General features: G+C 40.5%; 1 protein-coding gene and 1 pseudogene across 1 annotated transcript in view; one reads left to right on the forward strand and one right to left on the reverse strand.

The window, feature by feature from the left end:
* Window positions 1-16,075, reverse strand: part of DCP2 (decapping mRNA 2) — a 72,007-nt gene extending 55,932 nt beyond the window's left edge. The window contains exon 1 of the mRNA XM_037530796.2: window positions 15,850-16,075. Coding sequence (XP_037386693.1) covers window positions 15,850-15,902 — 53 coding nt within the window. The 5' untranslated portion in view covers window positions 15,903-16,075. The remainder of the gene's footprint in view (window positions 1-15,849) is intronic.
* LOC119261458 (mitochondrial import inner membrane translocase subunit TIM14-like) lies at window positions 13,178-13,603 on the forward strand (annotated as a pseudogene).
* Window positions 16,076-18,564: the final 2,489 nt, after the last annotated feature.

Raw genomic sequence — 18,564 nt, forward strand, 5'->3', positions numbered from 1 at the left:
TGGAAAGGGATAAGAAAACATTGAAGTGAATGGGTTTATGGTGACACTGGGGGCAGTACAGAACAGTCTACAATTGCTTACTCAGGAGCAAATGCCACCCACTATCAGGGACTCTTGAGACCCAGCACTGCCTTGAATAAGGGGGTGTGTAAAGCTGGTGCCCAGGCCAAAGGGTACACTATTGGAAAGCTATAGGAACAGGGGTGCAAAGCAAGGATCACTGGCTTGACCTCAGGCTCAAAATATAGACCAGGTGGAGCCTAATCAGCAGTGATAAACAGGTCAAATAACCTGTAGTGGCTTATAAAAGAGGCTGATACAAGCAGCAAGGGGCACTAAAACTGGCCAAGGACACTGCCCAAATAGTTTATCAGTCACTGTCTGAGTTCTTCACCCACATAGACAACTGTAAGACTGCTCAGCTTCAGAGAACAATAATGGATTTATTTAAAAAGCCAGGGGGAAACAAAGAGTTACTGAGGCCAGAAATGGCCGTTGAGCTCACCCAAAGCTGTGTCCAGAGTTTTTAAGTTCTAAACAAGCAGCATCAAAGATGGCATCTTTCCCATCACTGACACAGAGCTCCTCTCCCTAATAATACGTCACATGCCCAAGATGGTGTCTTCCTGCCACTGAGGCCTGGAGCATGCAGCAGCAGACTATAGTCCAGGTTCCAACTCATAAAGACAACAAAAGACAAAACAAGAGATGCTCACAGAGCTGCTGAGATGCCCCAGCACAGCACCAGACAAGCTACACTCAAAATAGCATCTTCAGCTGCTGAACTACCCACCAAATAGCCACACTCATGCAGCTCAACAAGGCACCAGCTCCAGGTCTTCCCCTTCCCTGCCAGGCTGTAACAGCAGCAAAAACCTGGAACAGTTTCAGTTGCTTGGCTACTTGTAAAGCCTCTGAACATTTCCTCTCTGAGGTTGGCTGCTGGAGGCCTCTCCAAATCCTTCAGAGGCCCCCAACAGCCTCTGGAAGATTGGCATGGTGGGGGCCAAACTCACTGACCCTGAAATCGCTGATATTCAAAAATGCTAAATCTCAAAAGCTGAATCCCAAACACCAAATGCTCCAAAGCTGAATCCTGAACACCAAATCCCGAACACGGCATCCCAGGGGCTGCTTCTGCAGTCCCCTCTATTACTTATCAGAATCTCCACCCCAAAATGTGATACTTTTTAGCTTTTTCCCTGGGGCTATCTATCCTCACCAACAAACCCCTCCTGGGGGCACCACTTACAACAATCTTTGGCTTCAGCCACGGCTTACAAGGCTACTTACTCAAAGCTGAGGTAGGGCTATTCAAAACACCTGCCACCTACAACCTAGGGTCAAAACCAAAACAAGAACACCTAATAAACTAGAACTTAACCACCTGTTAATAACACTCCAAGATAGGGCTCTGTGCTGGAAAAGCGAACATTCCCAATCTGTGGCCTTGTATCAAATACAACCCATGCCCAGCAGTACACCTAGTGCTCAAAAAAAAAATCTGCAGGTGGAAACAGACACAAGGCTATAAGAAACACTAAGACCCAGGAATCAGCCTAGAAATTACTGTGGATCCTCAACATACAACTCTGGTTCCACAGCACAGTAGAAAATGAATCCCTGACACTCACTGGAGATGCTGCTTTGGTGCTCTACTGCCCTTGGTTGACTTTTATACCTACCACCCTTTGAGAGTGTCAGATATTCTCTGATTACTTCAACTGATACACAGGCAACAGTCTGAAAACCTAATCCTATTATAACAATAGCTTAAAAATAAGGAGACAGATGAACAACAACAAAAAAAAGTTAGAAGGAAAAAAACCCTTAGAGGCCCAAAACAAAATAATGTTGTAAGGGTTAGAATAGACACGGTGCAGGTTTTCTGATCCCATGCAGACCAGGTAAAGGAGGAGTCAGAGTCCTCAGCGGTTTTTTGCAGGTCTTTTATTGGGGTTTACCAGACATATGGCAGGCAGGGGTGCTGGGGGGCCAGGAGGCTGGCAGGCCTCCCAGCCACCAGCAAGTCTTCACTCTATCTGGGCTCTCCGGCGTTCTCTGTTGCTTCTCAGCTTCTCTTTCGGCTTCTGCTTTGGCTTCTGCTGGCGTCCCTGTGACGCCGCCCTTAAAAAGCACAATCTTAGCTCAGCTGAATCCCATCTACCTATGCCCATACCCTATTCCAAGTGCCCGCCATCAGGCATGCATTCAGGATAAGGATCCATCATCTATCCTGATGGTGGGAGGGCAGAAAAGCCTGACATTTTCTTTACCCTACAAATGTAAAGCAACTTTACCGCAACAAACATAAATGGAGAAGGAAAGAAGTACCCAAGAGGAGTCCCAGTTCACAACAACTGCAAATCATGACTGAAAATGAATTCAAGGTAACAGTAATAACAACACTTAAAGAACTCAAAAAACAAAGGATATGAAACAGCAACTGAATAAAGCATAAGGCAACTATAATTGGAAATAACAACTAAAATAGTGAAACGAAATGAAAAAATGAAATTGAGTTTCTCAAGAGCAAACAGGAGACAAAGAGCTCAAAAGCATGTCAGATAACACATAAATAGAACAAGAGAAAAAAAGAACAGTGAAATACAAATAATGTAAAAACACCTTAACATAAATTAGAAAGACATATCAATATTATGCAGGCCCCAGAAAGAAGAGAAAAACAAATATAATTTAAAGAGTTCCAAACAAAACAATTCTAAATTAAATGAAGCTGTTGAAAGTCAACAATAGACACAAAATACTTCACTTCAGAAGGAAAAAAACAGTAATTTATAAGGGCACACCAATCAGACTTTTCTGTAGAAACATTATAAGAACAGAGAGACTGGAAGGAAATATTTATAGTACTTAAAGCAAAAGACTGCCAAGCCAGAATCATTACCCTGCACTATTAACACTCAAGACAGAAGAGTAAGACATTACAATGAAAAGCATAAACTTAAAGGCTTTAAAAACACCAAGCAGCACGTGAAAGAAATCTTGAAGGGATTACGTAAGAGCGGAACAGCCAATACAGAGGCAACGGACACCTAAATCATTTCATATGTAGGAAGAAGACAATAACAACATGGTCTACCAGAAAGTCCAATGGGTAACATAAACAGCCCCATATATTTATGCTAACTTCAGAAGAACCTGAAAACAAAAATAGAAGTAACAACGCATAAGGCAAATGAAAACATAATCTAAACTAACATAAAGCCCTCAAATAAAAAAGTCAAGACAAACCAAGAAGAAAAAAGTAAATAAACAAATGCAATGAGCACTTATGACTCAATAATCGTCATAAATGTAAATGGCCCAAATTCACCTGTCAAAAGATGTAGAGTGGCTAAATAGACTTCAATCCAACCTTCTACTCTTTACAAGAAACCCATCTTACGAAACAACCATAGACTAAGAAACATTAATAAAAGCAAATGGCAACCAAAACGCATAAAAAACAGTTATACTTATATCTGATACAATAGGTTCCCAGTTAAAAATAGTAATGAGAGAGAAGGTTCCCGGAGGAGCCAGAGGTGAGCTGGGAAGTTCGCTCATGCCAGGCCACTTCTGGCCTGCAGTCTGAGCCCAGAGGGGAGCGGCACCCACCGCCCAGGCACGCCAGGCGCGCAGGGGAGCGCGTTCCCCGCATTGCCATTTTAGAACAGGGACCTTTCTTCAGTAGAGACTGCTTGAAACCAGCAGAAGGCTACCGGAGGAGCCAAAGGTGAGCTGGGAGGCTCACCCACGCCAGGCCCCTTCAGGCCTGCAGTCCGAGCCCAGAGGGGAGCAGCACCCACCGCCGGGGCAGACTGGGTGTGCAAGGAAGCATGTCCCCGCATCGGCATTTTAGAACAGGGACCTTTCTTCAGTAAAGACTGCTTGAAACCTGCAGAAGCCTCCCAGAGGAGCCAGAGGTGAGCTGGGAAGTTCGCCCAAGATGCAGGCCAGTACCAGCAACACAGTGTCCGAAGGAATACAGCAACTTAGAAAACAGGCAGTAGGGAGTAGAAAAACCACATGCAACTCAGCAACTCCTCAGGAAAAAAGCACACCACACAAAGAAAACCACCCACCAGATTGCAACGACAGTAACTTGGAAGAACTTCTGAGTCTTCCAGAAAGAGAATTTAAAATTGCCATGATGAAAAAACAGAAAGAAGTCATAAAGGAAAACAATGATGAGGGAAAAATAATTAACGATCAGAAGAATGAAATTGAGTCCCTAAAGAGGAAAGTAAAAGAAACACAGGAGATCAAAGAATCAATGGAGGCGCTAAAGAACTCTGGGGAAAGCAATGAAAGCAGAATAGATGAAATGGAAGAACGAATAAGTACTCTTGAAGACAAAGAAATAAAAAGAACTAAAACAGAAAAGGAAAGAGAAGTACGAAGGGAAAACACCGAAGAAAGACTTCGGGAACTATCTGACTCCATGAGGAAAGGAAATATAAGAGTTATAGGAATCCCAGAAGGAGAGGAGAGAGATGTAGGAACAGAGAAAATATTCAAGGAAATAATTGAAGAGAACTTCCCAAACGTGAAGAAGGAGCTGAAAACTGATATACAAGAAGCAAGAACAACACCAAACTTCCACGACAAAAGGAAAAATACAGCAAGACACACTAATAGTAAAGCTCCCAAGAATCCAAGACAAGGAAAAAATAATGAAGCTGACAAGAAGAAAGAAGCAGATAACATTCAAAGGAAAACCATTCAGACTGACATCAGAATTCTCCAAAGAAACACTACGGGCAAGGAGAGAGTGGAGGGACATAGTCAACAGACTCTAAGAAAACAGATGCCAACCAAGAATACTCTATTCCGCAAAGCTATCCCTCCTCTATGAAGAAAGAATAAGGACCTACCCAGACAAACAGAAACTCTGGGATTTCATTACGACTAAACCCCCACTCCAAAAAATACTACAAGGAGTCCTAGAGCCAGAACCTCAGAGGAACGAATAACAACAAAAGAAGACCCCCCCCAAAAAAAAAGGTTATTAAAAGAATAAATAAAATCAAAGGAAAGACAAACACAATGGCAAACACAGATGCTAACATATCAATATTAACTCTAAATGTAAATGGACTAAATTCTTCAATAAAAAGACACAGAGTCGCAGGCTGGATTAAGAAACAAAACCCAACCTTTTGCTGTATCTAGGAAACAGATTTAGCTACAAAACATAAAAACGGACTCAAAGTTAAAGGATGGAAAACAATCCTACAAGCAATGGACCAAAAAAGAAAGCAGGAACAGCTATACTTATATCAGATAAAACAGATTTCAAACTCAAAAAGCTAAAAAGAGACCCCAACGGTCACTACATTATGATCAAGGGGAAAATACTTCAAGAAATAACACTCATTAACATATATTCACCAAACGAAGGAGCACCAAAATATATCAGACAACTATTATCATCTTTGAAATCAGACATCAGAGAAAACACATACATAGTGGGAGACTTCAACACACCACTATCAACAATGGACAGAACAATGAGACAGAAAATAAGTAACACTAAAGCTCTAAATAAGGATCTAGAGAGCATGGGCTTAACAGACATCTAGAGAACACTAAACCCAAAAAAATCTGAGTATACATTTTTCTCAAGCGCACACGGATCATTCTCCAGCATTGATCACATACTGGGACACAAGACAAACATCAACAGATACACCAAGATTGAAATCATACCAACCATCTTTTCTGACCATGAAGGCATCAAACGAAGAAATAAACCATAGAAAGAAGGCAAAGTACTCTCCTACCTCATGGAGATTGAAACCCACACTACTGAAAGACCACTGGACTACTGAGGAGATCAAAGAAGAAATTAAAAAATTCTATGAATTGAATGACAAGGAGGACACCAATTTCCTAAATGTATGGGATGCAGCAAAAGCAGTAATAAGAGGAAAATATATAGCAATAGAGGCTCAGATCAAGAAACAAGAATTCAAAAAAACAACCTAATCTTGAAGCTCAAAGATCTAGAAAAAGAACAAAAAAAAAAAAAAAAAAAAAAAACAACCCTAAAACAAGTAGAAGAAAAGAAATAATAAAAACCAAAGCAGAAATAAATGAAATCGAAATTAAAAAAACAATCCAAAACATAAATGAAACCAAGAGATGGTTCTTGAAAAAATAAATAAAATAGACAAACCCTAGCCAGGCTCACAAAGGAAAAAAGGGAGAAAACACAAATAAACAGGATCATAAATGAAAGAGGAGATATCACAATGGACACAGCAGAAATCAAAAATCAGAAACTACTATGAACAGTTATATGGAAACAAGTTCAACAATCTAGAGATGGACAAATTCCTACAACTCTACAATCACCCAAAGCTAGATAACGAAGAAATAGAACACCTAAACAGACCAATTACAAGCAGCGAAATTGAAATGGTAATCAAAAACCTCCCCCAAACCAAAAGTCCAGGACCTGATGGATTTACAAATGAATTCTACCAAACATTCAGAGACGAATTAGTGCCCATCCTTCACAAACTTCCAAAAAATTGAGAAGGAAGGGATAATACCAAACACGTTCTATGAAGCCAACATTACACTAATACTAAAACCAAACAAGGACAACACAAAAAAAGAAAACTACTGGCCAATCTCCCTAATAAACACTGATGCAAAAATCCTCAATAAAATTTTAGCTATCAGAATCCAACAATGTATCCATAAGATAATTCACCACAATCAAGTAGGATTCATTCCAGGGACACAAGGATCGTTCAACATCCGAAAATCAATCAACGTTATCCAACACATCAACAAAAAGAAATATAAAAACCATATGCTAATATCAACAGATGCCGAGAAAGCTTTCGACAAAGGGCAACACCCATTCATGATAAAAGCCCTTGAAATTCTTGGGATACAGGAACATACCTCAACATCATAAAGGCCATATATGACAAGCCAACAGCCAGTATCATTCTCAATGGTGAAAAGCTGAAAGCATTTCCATTAAGAACTGGAACAAGACAAGGATGTCCACTCTCACCACTGCTTTTCAATATAATACTGGAAGTCCTAGCCAGAGCAATAAGACAAGAGAAAGACATCCAAGGAACCCAAATAGGAAAAGAAGAAGTCAAACTATCACTATTTGCAGATGATATGATAATATACATAGAGAACCCCATAAGCTCCACAGAAAAACTACTTCAACTAACCAATCAGTTCAGTAAAGTGGCAGGATACAAAATCAACACGCAAAATTCAGTAGCCTTCCTTTACACAAACTATAAATCTGAAGAAGAGGAAATCAAAAAAACCCATGCCTTTGATTATCGAAACAAAAAAAAAAAAATCAAATACTTGGGAATAAATCTAACAAAAGAAGTAAAGGACCTATACAAAGAAAACTATAAAACACTGTTAAAAGAAATAGAAGACACAAAGAAATGGAAAGACATCCCCTGCTCATGGATTGGGAGAATAAACATTATTAAAATGGCCATCCTACCAAAAGCAATTTACAGATTCAATGCTATTCCAATAAAAATCTCAATGTCATTCTTCAAAGAAATAGAACAATTATTGATGAAATTCATATGGAATCACCAAAAACCCCGAATAGCCAAAGATCTCCTGAAAAAAAAAAAAAAAAAGAAGGGAACGGAGGCATCACATTCCCAGACTTCAAACTATACTACAAAGCCATAATCATCAAAAGTGCATGGGTTTGGAACAAGAACAAACACACCAACCAATGGAACCGAATAGAAAATCCAGAAATAAACCCACAGATTTATGGTAAACTAATCTTTGACAAAGGAGCAAAGAATATGCATTGGAGCAAAGAAAGTTTGTTCAATAAATGGTGCTGGGAAAACTGGGTCGCTACATGCAAAAGAATGAAGCTTGACTACTACCTCACACCATGCACAAAAAACAACTCAAAATGGATTAAAGAACTAGACATAAGACCTGAAACCATAAAATACATAGAAGGAAATAAAGGCGAAACACTATGGGATATGCACATCAAAGACATCTTTACAGACACATCCCCCAAAGCAGTGATAGTGAAGGCAAAGATCAACAGCTGGGACTACATCAAATTAAAGAGCTTCTGCACAGCAAGAGACAATAACCTAAACAAAGAGAAACCCCACTGACTGGGAGAACATTTTTGCACACAACACTAATGATAAAGGACTGATCACATCAATCTGCAAAGAACTGATGAGACTCAACAACAAAGAAAATAATCCAGTCAAAAAATGGGCAGAAGAGCTAAAAAGAAACTTCTCCAAAGAGGAAATGCAAATGGCCAACAGGCATATGAAAAAATGTTCAACATCACTTGTAATCAGGGAAATGCAAATCAAAACTACCATAAGATACCATCTTACACCAGTGAGAATGGCACATATTAAAAAAACTAGCAACAACAAATGTTGGCGAGGTTGTAGAGAAAAAGGAACTCTCCTGCACTGCTGGTGGGAGTGCAAACTGGTCCAACCACTATGGAGAGCTTTGTGGAGATTTCTTGACCTACTAAACATAGAGCTTCCATATGATCCAGCAATTCCACTCCCAGGGATTTACCCAAAGGACACAGAAACATCAATTCCAAAGAGCACCTGCACCCCTATGTTTATAGCAGCACCGTTTACAATAGCTAAGCTTTGGAAACAACCCAAATGCCCCAAAACAGATGACCGGATCAAGAAGATGTATGTAGTACATATACACCATGGAATGTTACTCAGCATTCAAAAAAGATAAACACATGCAATTTGCAGCAACATGGATGGCACTGGAAGGGATCACGCTCAGCAAAATAAGCCAGAAAGAAAAAGAAAAGTACCGGATGGTCTCACTCATAGCAGGAATGTAGAAAACTTAAATAAGGGACCAGGAAAAAGAGTAACTATAAAAAAGAAAATATCAAAATCAACAAACAACTATGAACCAGAGACACTCTATGGGGGTTGGGGCAGGGGGAAAGGAGGGATTGGGGTCAAAATAAGGGGGTTGAAATTCTATGGGGAATATAAAACTAAAATTTAAATTGAAAAAAAAAACCAGAATGGAATTTGAATAAAAATAAATACAGACCAATAGAAATGAGAGCCCAGAAAAAAAAAAAAAAAAAGAAATGAGAACCCAGATTAACTATAGACAGTTAATCTACAACAAAGGAGGCAAGGGTATACGATGGAGAATGCAAATTCTCTTCAACAAATAGTAATGGGAAACTGAACAAAAACAAAAACAAAAAAAAAAGAAAAAGAGAAACACTAGATTCCTATCATATCATACACAAAAATTAACTGGAAACGGTTTATTAAAAATTAACTGAAAATGGGCCTCCCCTGGTGGCACACGGGGTTGAGCGCAGCGCCGTGAAGCTGTCCGCAGCCTCTGCAGCGCCGGTTCGATCCCGGCCGGCTGGTGAGGATCCCACATGGTGTGGCAGACCTCTCCTGTCTCGCCCGCTGCTCCCCTCAGCAGTGTATTTCAGTCAGTCTGCCTGCTCTGCTCCCCACTCTCTCTCTGGAGAATCCTTTCACCTCCCCACACCTCTGGCCTGTACCCCAGTTCTTGTATACATAAAATGAATAATTTTTTTTTAATATTTATTTATACAAGCACTGGGTACAGCCAGAAGTGCGGGAGGGTGAGAGAATTCACCAGAGCCAGAGCGGGGAGCAGAACCTCTCCTGTCTCACTCACTGCTCCCCTCAGCAGTATATTTCAGTCGGCCTGCCTGTTTTGTTCCCCACTCTGTCTCTGGCGAATCCTCTCACCCTCCCGTGCATCTGGCCTGTACCCAGATTCTTGTATAAATAAATAAATAAATCTTGTATGTATAAAGTAAAATTAAAAAAAATAACTGAAAATGATTTATTAAAATGTTGTCTGAAACATAAAATACACAGAAGTAAAACAGGCAAAACACTGACAGTGGCTTCAGGGATGGCAACTGGAAAGGACAACAAAAGCAAAAATAAACACATGGGACTACATAAACCTAAATAGCTTTCATACAGTAAAACTAACGATTATTAAAACAAAAAGTCACCCTACCAAATGGAAAAAAATATTTGCACATCGTTATCTGAAAAAGGATATCTAAGAGCTCAAAGAACTCAATCTCAACAAAAAGAAAACAAAGAACCCCCCTCCAAAAAAAAATGCGTACAAGAGCTAAATAAACATTTCTCCAAGGAATATATTATATACAGATAGCGAACAGGCAATGAACAGGAAAATGTTCATCATCAAGGAAATGCAAATCAAAACCACAATGGGATACCACCTCACCCATGTATAAGTGGCCCATACCCAAAAACAAACAAAAATCAAATGTAGGTGAGGATGTAGGAAAAAAGGAACCCTCACACACTGTTGATGGGAATACAGAATGGCCCAGTCCCCATGGAAAATAGATATTAAAAACAGATAACATACGACCAAACAATTCCACCCCTTGGTATCTACCCTAAGAATGCAAAAACACTAAAGGGATATATACACTCTTGTGTTTACTGCATCATTTTTTACAATAGCCAATTTACAGGTACAACCTAAAATGCACAGTGACAGAGGGGTGGGTTAAGAAGATATGGCAGATACACTTGATAAAATACTACTCATCTATAAAAAAAGATACATTGCAACAATGTAGACAGAACTGGAGGGATTATGCTAAATGAAATAAGTCAGAGAAAGACAACTACTGGATGTTTTCACTCATATGGGGAATATAACACAAAACAAAGGAACCGACAAATTTAAATCAAAAATAAATCCTATATATGATTGTAGAATTGAGGCTACTATAGGGGGAAGGAGGGCCAATGGTCTAAGGTGAAGGATTATGTGTGTTCTGGTGATTGGTGTGGTTTGGTAACATACATCTGAAAAGGTGAGAACCTATCCCCCTAAATCATATACAGTGTTGTAAACCAATGTTACCTCAATAAAAAATAAAAAAAGAAAAAGTAAGGTCTGCTTGATGTAATTAAAAAGTCTACTCTATTACATCCTTGGAGTTTCTTCCACAAGCATGGCAGTAGGGAGATTAACACTCAAGTCTGTTTCTTAACTTTAGCCGATAGGTTTGGATCTTGGCACCCAAAAGCAGAACTCCCATAGATTTACTTTCAAGGGCCCCCCAATGTAAAACCAAGTGTCCTATATACTCGTATAAAGAACTCTAATCAATAAATTAAACCCTCTACCACCTGACCTTGAATATGAAAAAGCTACCAAGAATCAGCCAACATATTCTATAATCTATGACAAAGAAAGTTACAAACTGGCTCTGAAGATAAGGTAGGTTTTTTTTTTTTGAATATTCATTTATATATGGGGTGTAGGCCAAAGGTATAGGTGAGAGGATTCACCAGAGACAGCGTGGGGAGCAGAACAGGTGGATCTACTAAAATACGCTGCTGACGGGAGCAGCGGGCAAGACATGAGAGGTTCTGCTGTGCCAAGTGTAGCTCCCTGGCCTGGGATCGAACTCCAATAGCTTCATAGTGCTGAGACTTAACCCTTTGCGCCACCATGGAGGCCCAGAAAAGAAAGTTTTGAGGAATCTTTTAAAACCTTGGTACTAGCATGGGCCATGGACCACTAGGAAAGAATAATATGAGAAATAAGACATTTTTAAGATTCAGAAAATTTACTTTCTAACGAGTCCCTCAAAGAAAATTACTTATTTTCTTTGGTGCACCACCAAAATAAGAATGAAAACCGAGAAAACATAAAACATGAGCTTCAATAGTGAATAGATACAACCTGGGAAAAGTGTGGGAGGGGAATTCCAATATGCTAGTTGTTTGGCAAGTCTAGAAAGCAACCAGTCCACATTGAACTAAAGAGAGTGGAGGTCTCCAAGAGGGCACACTGCAGGAAAAAAATCCTTGGAATGGATAGTATAATAGAGGGTGTGGTGATGAATATAATAAAGGAGCAGGAGCAGAAGAGGGGGAAGGAATCACTAGAAACTTTGGGTGTGTTAGGGGAGAGGTAAATGAACAAGAGGATTACAATGCAAATGTGAAGCAAAAAGCCAAAATTAGAACAGAAAGATAATCAAAAAAGTAAATGCATATCAAAGATAGTTAGGAAAAAAACAGGGAATAATGAACAAAGTATATGCTTCTTTCTCTAAAAGAAAAAATTAAAAGGCAGCATCACTTTAACCAATTTGTAAAACTGTAAGAAAAAGTATATTTGGACATTCTCCTTTCAAGATCCTGACAAAAGGACAGTGACTATGGCCCAGTAGATAAGAAAATCCTAGTCATTATAGATTTCCCTCTAATGTGAAAAATTTCTATAATAAATCCTTATTGTTCAGCTTTTATCATCAAGCAATAGTAAAAAGTATAAAAGACTTAGTAAAGTTACCAAATGGAATGTAAACATTATAAATCTTAATTTTTACATTAAGTTCACCTGGGAATAAGCTGCGGTATTTGCACTAACTGCAAATACACCTCAAATACAGATTCAAGATATACTAGCTATAAGTTCATAAAACAGAAATATAATTTTGAATATATTAATGTCATAAAGAGAACCAATGGAAAAACCTAGTGATTTACCTCCATTGGAAGTAGAAGGGCAACTAAGTAGTGTGGTAAACTAAACCCTCACATAGTATTTACCAAGGCAAACTAAATCCTCAATCTTATATTCAAAGTTGATAAAGCAAGAAAATGGGGGTACAAGTATATTAATATACTTAATATACTGAAGTATCCACAAGAATCAACACAAAACACACAAAAGTCTGGAAAGAAAAGAACTGGAATAGAATGGGGCAGTGAAAAACTTTCTTTTCATTCATAAATTCATCTGTAATGTTTTATTTTTTTAAACCTTATATGAGTACATATTTTTAAAAGTTAAAAGTTGACTTCTTTAAAAAACTGTGTAAGAAAAAGAAAAATCGGATACATGAAAACTACACTTCACTGCTTTCATTCTGTGTATGTTCATCTGCTTTAACTTACTCATATATGGCAAACAACTGAATTAGGCAAGATTGTCGAGAACACTTACTTTGTCAAAACGTTAAAATAGGGGCCTGTGCCGGCCAGCGGTGGCCGCACAGGTGTCTGGCGGGGACGTGGGGCTGGTGGCTGTGGCCTCTGGTCTGGGATGAGCCGCACTCTCGGTGGAGGCAGGAGAGCTGAGCCGGAGCCATGGCCAGTACAATGGTAGCAGTTGGACTGACAATTGCTGCTGCAGGATTTGCAAGCCGCTATGTTTTGCAAGCCATGAAGCATATGGAGCCTCAAGTAAAACAAGTTTTTCAAAGCCTACCAAAACCTGCTTTCATTGGTGGCTATTACAGAGGTGGATTTGAACCAAAAATGATAAAACGGGAAGCAGCATTAATATTTAGGTGTAAGCCCTACTGCCAATAGAGGAAAAATAAGAGATTCTCATGGACAAATTATGCTTTTAAATCACCCAGACAAGGGAGGATCTCCTTATATAGCAGCCAAAATCAATGAAGCTAAAGATTTACTAGAAGGTCAAGCCAAAAAATGAAGTAAATGTTACGATGAATTTTAAGTTCTTAGCTGTTGATGTATAAACACCAACTTTTTAATAAAATGCTTCAAAGCTATAAATCTTAAAAATGATTTAGCATAAATTAAAAAAAGAAACACATTAAAATAACACAAAACAAAAAGCCTGCTAAGCAGTAGAACTAGAGGGAAAATGAAGGGAGTAAAAATAAGAGCCCAGACCAAAATCATAATCAGAGGTACTTAAGAGAGCAAGGAAATGAAGAAAAATGAGTCTTTTTCAACTTGAACTTTATTTTTGTAGAAAATGTAACTTCCAAGTGTAAAGATTTCTGTAAAAAAAAACCCACAATCAAAAGTCTGAATTATTAACATTAGAAATATTTAATCAACAAAGATATATTAACTTGAAAGTTACATTACTTTTAAAACCTGAAATTTTAAGATTTGGTTTCGGAGTTAGTTATCAAATAGACCTAATTTTTAGATACATCATCCTTATTTATATTGGCAAAACACAGTAATTGAAAAAAACTTTGAAAAGAAAAAAAGTCACTCTATTCCAAAAGAGTTAAAATGAAAAAAAAAAAAAACCCAACAAATATACTCTCACTGGAAAACCAAGTAAGAACTTTTATTTAACAACTTAACACTAATCGATGTCTAACATATTTAAAAAACACAGCATAATTATTTGTGAATAAACAGTTTCCACACTTAAATTCAATCACTGTCTTACTGGCCCATATAGCTCATTTAAATGGTGTAATCTTCAGTAATGTACAAAATACAACCAATACGAGTAGAAAGATTAGTTTAGCTACCCAAATACAGGTAAGATTACCTTCTTTTTTTTTATTTTATGAAGTCGATCTTTTGGTAAAGCAATGTGTATCCCTATTAATCCTCCCAGGATGAATGCTCACTTTTCCAAATACTCATCTCTAACATTTTTAACTGCAATAACCCCATCCTTTAAAAATATCTTGGAAAAATGAAGAAAATAAAAACCACAAAACCACTGTGTACATTCATAGATACACATGTATCAAATCTTTTATTCTTTTCTTACAAAATTTAGATTCTTAGAAAATAAGTGCTTATTTAAGTAGTTCAGTTAAACCTATGATATTCCCCCAATTATATCATAGCCAAAGCACAATGACATTCTTATTAGTTGCAAAATTACTCTACTTACTTATCTATATGTACTTCCCTCTTGAAAGGTTTAAACTTTTAGACTAGACCTCTTAACATCCACCTGGTCTAGGAGAAAAAGAACAGACACTAAAGGAAAAGGCCTAGGTTTCAAATCTTGTTTTTTTCTGAATCAGCATAATGACCTCTCAGAAGCTGTTTGATCAGATTAAAATGGAAATAACCGCATCCAACAAACAGGGTTGTTTCAAGGATCAATAAAATGATGTACGTTAAAGAAGCTACCAAGCGTCTGGCACACAGTAAATGTTGGTTTACTGTGTTAGTTCTTTCCTTCCTATTTAAAAAAACTGTATGACAAGTACTAGAAGCCACATAGATACAATGAATTTATTCACTAGTAACCTACATTATTTCACAACCCACATACACATTCGACAGCTCAGGGTATTAACTAGCCAAAAAATAAACCAAACAAAAAACTGAATTCGGGCAAAGAAATTTTTTAGTCCATTTACACGTGTTTTATTATGTGTAATGTTAGCTGACAACAGGGAAGAACACAGAAAACTTCTCTGTAAAAGTATACCAAGAGTTAAATCCTGTAGTTAAGAATTTCCTTTAAGAATGAGGAAAAGAAAAGCGCTCTAGACTTTTTTCCCCCTTGCAAATATAAGTTTGGGATGGACCAGAGTACCACTCTTTATTGCAATTGACAGAGCAGGCCACAGACGTGCAAAAATACACAGGGTACGAATAAGTTTGAAAACTGCTTCTAGCGTAGATAGGGGACCCGAGATTGCGATTTAAAACCCTGGGTCTTTCACAGAATTGCAGGGGGCAGGAAAAACAATGGAAGGGGGAGGGGCGGTCGAAAAAGGGCTGAAGACGCAGAATGTGGAGAAGCCGGGTCACTGGCGGGAAAGCGAAGCAGTTGGAAAACTAAGAAAATGAGTTCGTTCCCGCGCTCCGCCGAAGGCCAGCGGAGCTGCGGCTGGAAGCGAAGGTGCTGTCGCCGGAGAAAGGGGCCGCCCGGGGACGAGCGACGGGGCCGGAAGGCGAGTACAGGGAGGTAGGCGGGGAGGCCTCGGGGTCGACGAACGCGGAGAAAAGCGGGAGGCACCCGCCGCGGGCCGGCGCCGCGTACCTGCAGAGATCGTCCAGGACGCCGCCGGGAATCTCCACCCGTTTGGTCTCCATGATGAGCCCCCACAGCAGGAGCAGCGCATCCCGGCTCCGCACGGCCGGGGACCGAGGCTAAGGCGAGGAGACTACGGGAGCCGGAGATGGGGCGGCCGCGGCTCCACAGAAGACGGAGAGGAAGGGGCGGAACCGCTCACTTCCGTCCCGCTGCCTCAGCCCGGGCCCCCGAGGCCGGGTCAAAGCGCGGGCAGGGCCCCAGGAGCCACGCCCCTGCTCCGCTTGAAAGGCCCAATTGGAAGCTAGAGAAGCGGGGCCTGCCGCGTAGCCAATCAGACGTTTGTTTATTGGCCCGTCGTCGCCAACCCGCCTGCAAGAGCCTCAGTGGCTGCTCGGAAAGCCAACTTCCCCGGGGCTCCGTCTGACCCCGAGGGTGGGTGGAGTTGAGGACACGGAAGCCCGCGGAGCTGTTCCTGGGCCGTGTCTTCCCCGGCCGTCCTGAGGCCGGCGTCTGGGGCTTCTAACGTGGTCGCACCGTCCTTTCTGCAACCCAGTGAGACAGGGCAAGCTAGGGTTATTAGGCAGTTTTAGGGACAGTGCAGGAGGGGACCTCTGAAGAATTTAGGGAGGCTTCAGAGATAAGGACAAGCAAGGAAATGAAACCAATTTCACTGGGAAAAACAAACATCCTAGCACCATTGTTAACACTAGGGGAAAAACAAACATCCTAGCACCACAGATAATCTTGTTAAGGATGGTCCTGGTTGATAAGATAAAGTGTAAAGATACTCACCGGGAGGGCTAGACCATAAAGGTAAAGCAATAAACATAACAAATGGGGGGAAAAAAATACTGTTAAAATAAGGAATGTGAAATTCCTTAGTACCCCCTGAGAGCTAGCCAATCAGGAAGAGAGACTGAACTTTTAACATAATGAAAGAGAAAAAGTATATATTGCCAATGTAATATCCCATACCGGCTCATCTTGGCCCCTCCCAGGTACTTTATACCTGGGAGTCTTTCTTCTTTGTCTCTTTTCTTCCTAAATAAACTTTTCTTTCAAAGACAAGATTTGTCTCTCTCTGCTTACTTACTCCAAAAGTCTGTGAATTCCTTTCTACGGTTTCGCGAGACAAAAACTCGTGGTAAAGCGGCAGCAGTTGTTACACACGCCGGCATCACCAGCAAACCTTTCACCTAGAAGTCAGGGCCGCAGGGCCTGTGCAGCACCAGTGTGCGTGCACGATTTCTCTCACCACCTGTCCTCACACGCCGCAAGGGCTGGTGGACAGGTTACATCATTTTTGCGCAGGCTTGCCTCTGTCCCTACTCAAGCACCTGTATCCCAGTGTCACACCTGGTGAGGGAGTGGAGAACTAGCCCGCTAGGGAACTGTCCTGTAAGAGCAGGCTGGAAAGGGCTGGTTGCTTGAGGGAACTGAAAGCTGACAATCTGAGGCAGGTAACCACAAAGCTAGCAGGCAGAGGCTGTTTGCTATAAGCTAAGTGTATGGAAATAACAGTAGATAGTGGTGGCTTCACAATTCTGGGTGGCAAAGTGGGGCGATGAAGCAGAGTACGGTAGTGGAGAATTACCAGAAAGGGGTAAAGTCCCTGTAGGGTAAATGATTTTCAGGCTTTTCTGCCTTCCAGCCTTAGGACTGCACACTTGATGGCAAGTACTTGCATTTTGTTACATTGTTATATTCACTTGTATTGTGGGCTAGTATTTATATTCACCAAGAGAAGCAGAGGAGAGCGAATTCACCCATCACAGTCTGAGTTCTGCACCATGCCCACAATTGTAAGACTTCTCAGATTCAGAGAACAACAATAATGGGACTTACTTAACAAACCAGGAAAAACAGAGTTATTGAGGCCACAAATGGCCGCTTGCCTCACCCAAAGCAGGGTCCAATGTTTTAAAGACCTAAACACAATGGTTCCCAAGATGGCATCTTCCCACCACTGCAGACCTGCAGCACATGGCAGCCAGACCATAGGCTGGGATCCAACTCAGGAAGAGAGCAGGAGATAAAACAGATGTTCACCAGAGCTGCCAAGATGCCCCAGCACAGCACCAGACAAGCTACATTCAAAACAGCAGCTGCAGTAGCCGAATTATCTAGCAATGGCCACACTCATGCAGCTCAGGGAGGTGCCAGGCACTGGGAATTCACCTTTCCTGCCAGGCTCAGTTCCTTGGCTACTTGTAAAGCCTCCGAACTTTTCCTCACCGAAGTTGGCTGCTGGAAGCCTCTCCAAGTCCATCAGAGTCCTCCAACAGCCTTCTCGAAGATCGGCACAGATGGGGGCAGAAATTCCTAGCCCCAGAATGGCTGAAGATCTGAAAATGTTGACATCCAGAAAGCTGAAACCCCAATACTGAGTCTTGGGGGCTACTTCTGCAGTCCCTTTTATCTCAGAGTCTCCACCACCACCACCCATACTTTGTTCGTATTTCACCTGGGGCTATCCATTCTCACAAGCATCCCCATACAGGGGGCACCACCTGTAACAGTGGCTTCAGCCCCGTTACAAATGGAGCCGGATACCAATGAAAGCAACAAAACAAAAATGTGAGGATTCCCTTTAATCATGTTTATGTACATAAGAGCAAATAGCCCTCTGTGTTACACGCACACACACACTGTAAAACAACCTACCCATTCTGGGTAGCTTTATTAACGTTTCTAGCAGCCACATGCTCTACGCGGTTGTTT

The sequence above is a fragment of the Talpa occidentalis genome, unplaced genomic scaffold (genome assembly GCF_014898055.3).
Source record: "Talpa occidentalis isolate TD23 unplaced genomic scaffold, MPIMG_talOcc4v2.1 talOcc4.6, whole genome shotgun sequence".
In the NCBI taxonomy this organism is placed as follows: Eukaryota; Metazoa; Chordata; class Mammalia; order Eulipotyphla; family Talpidae; genus Talpa; species Talpa occidentalis.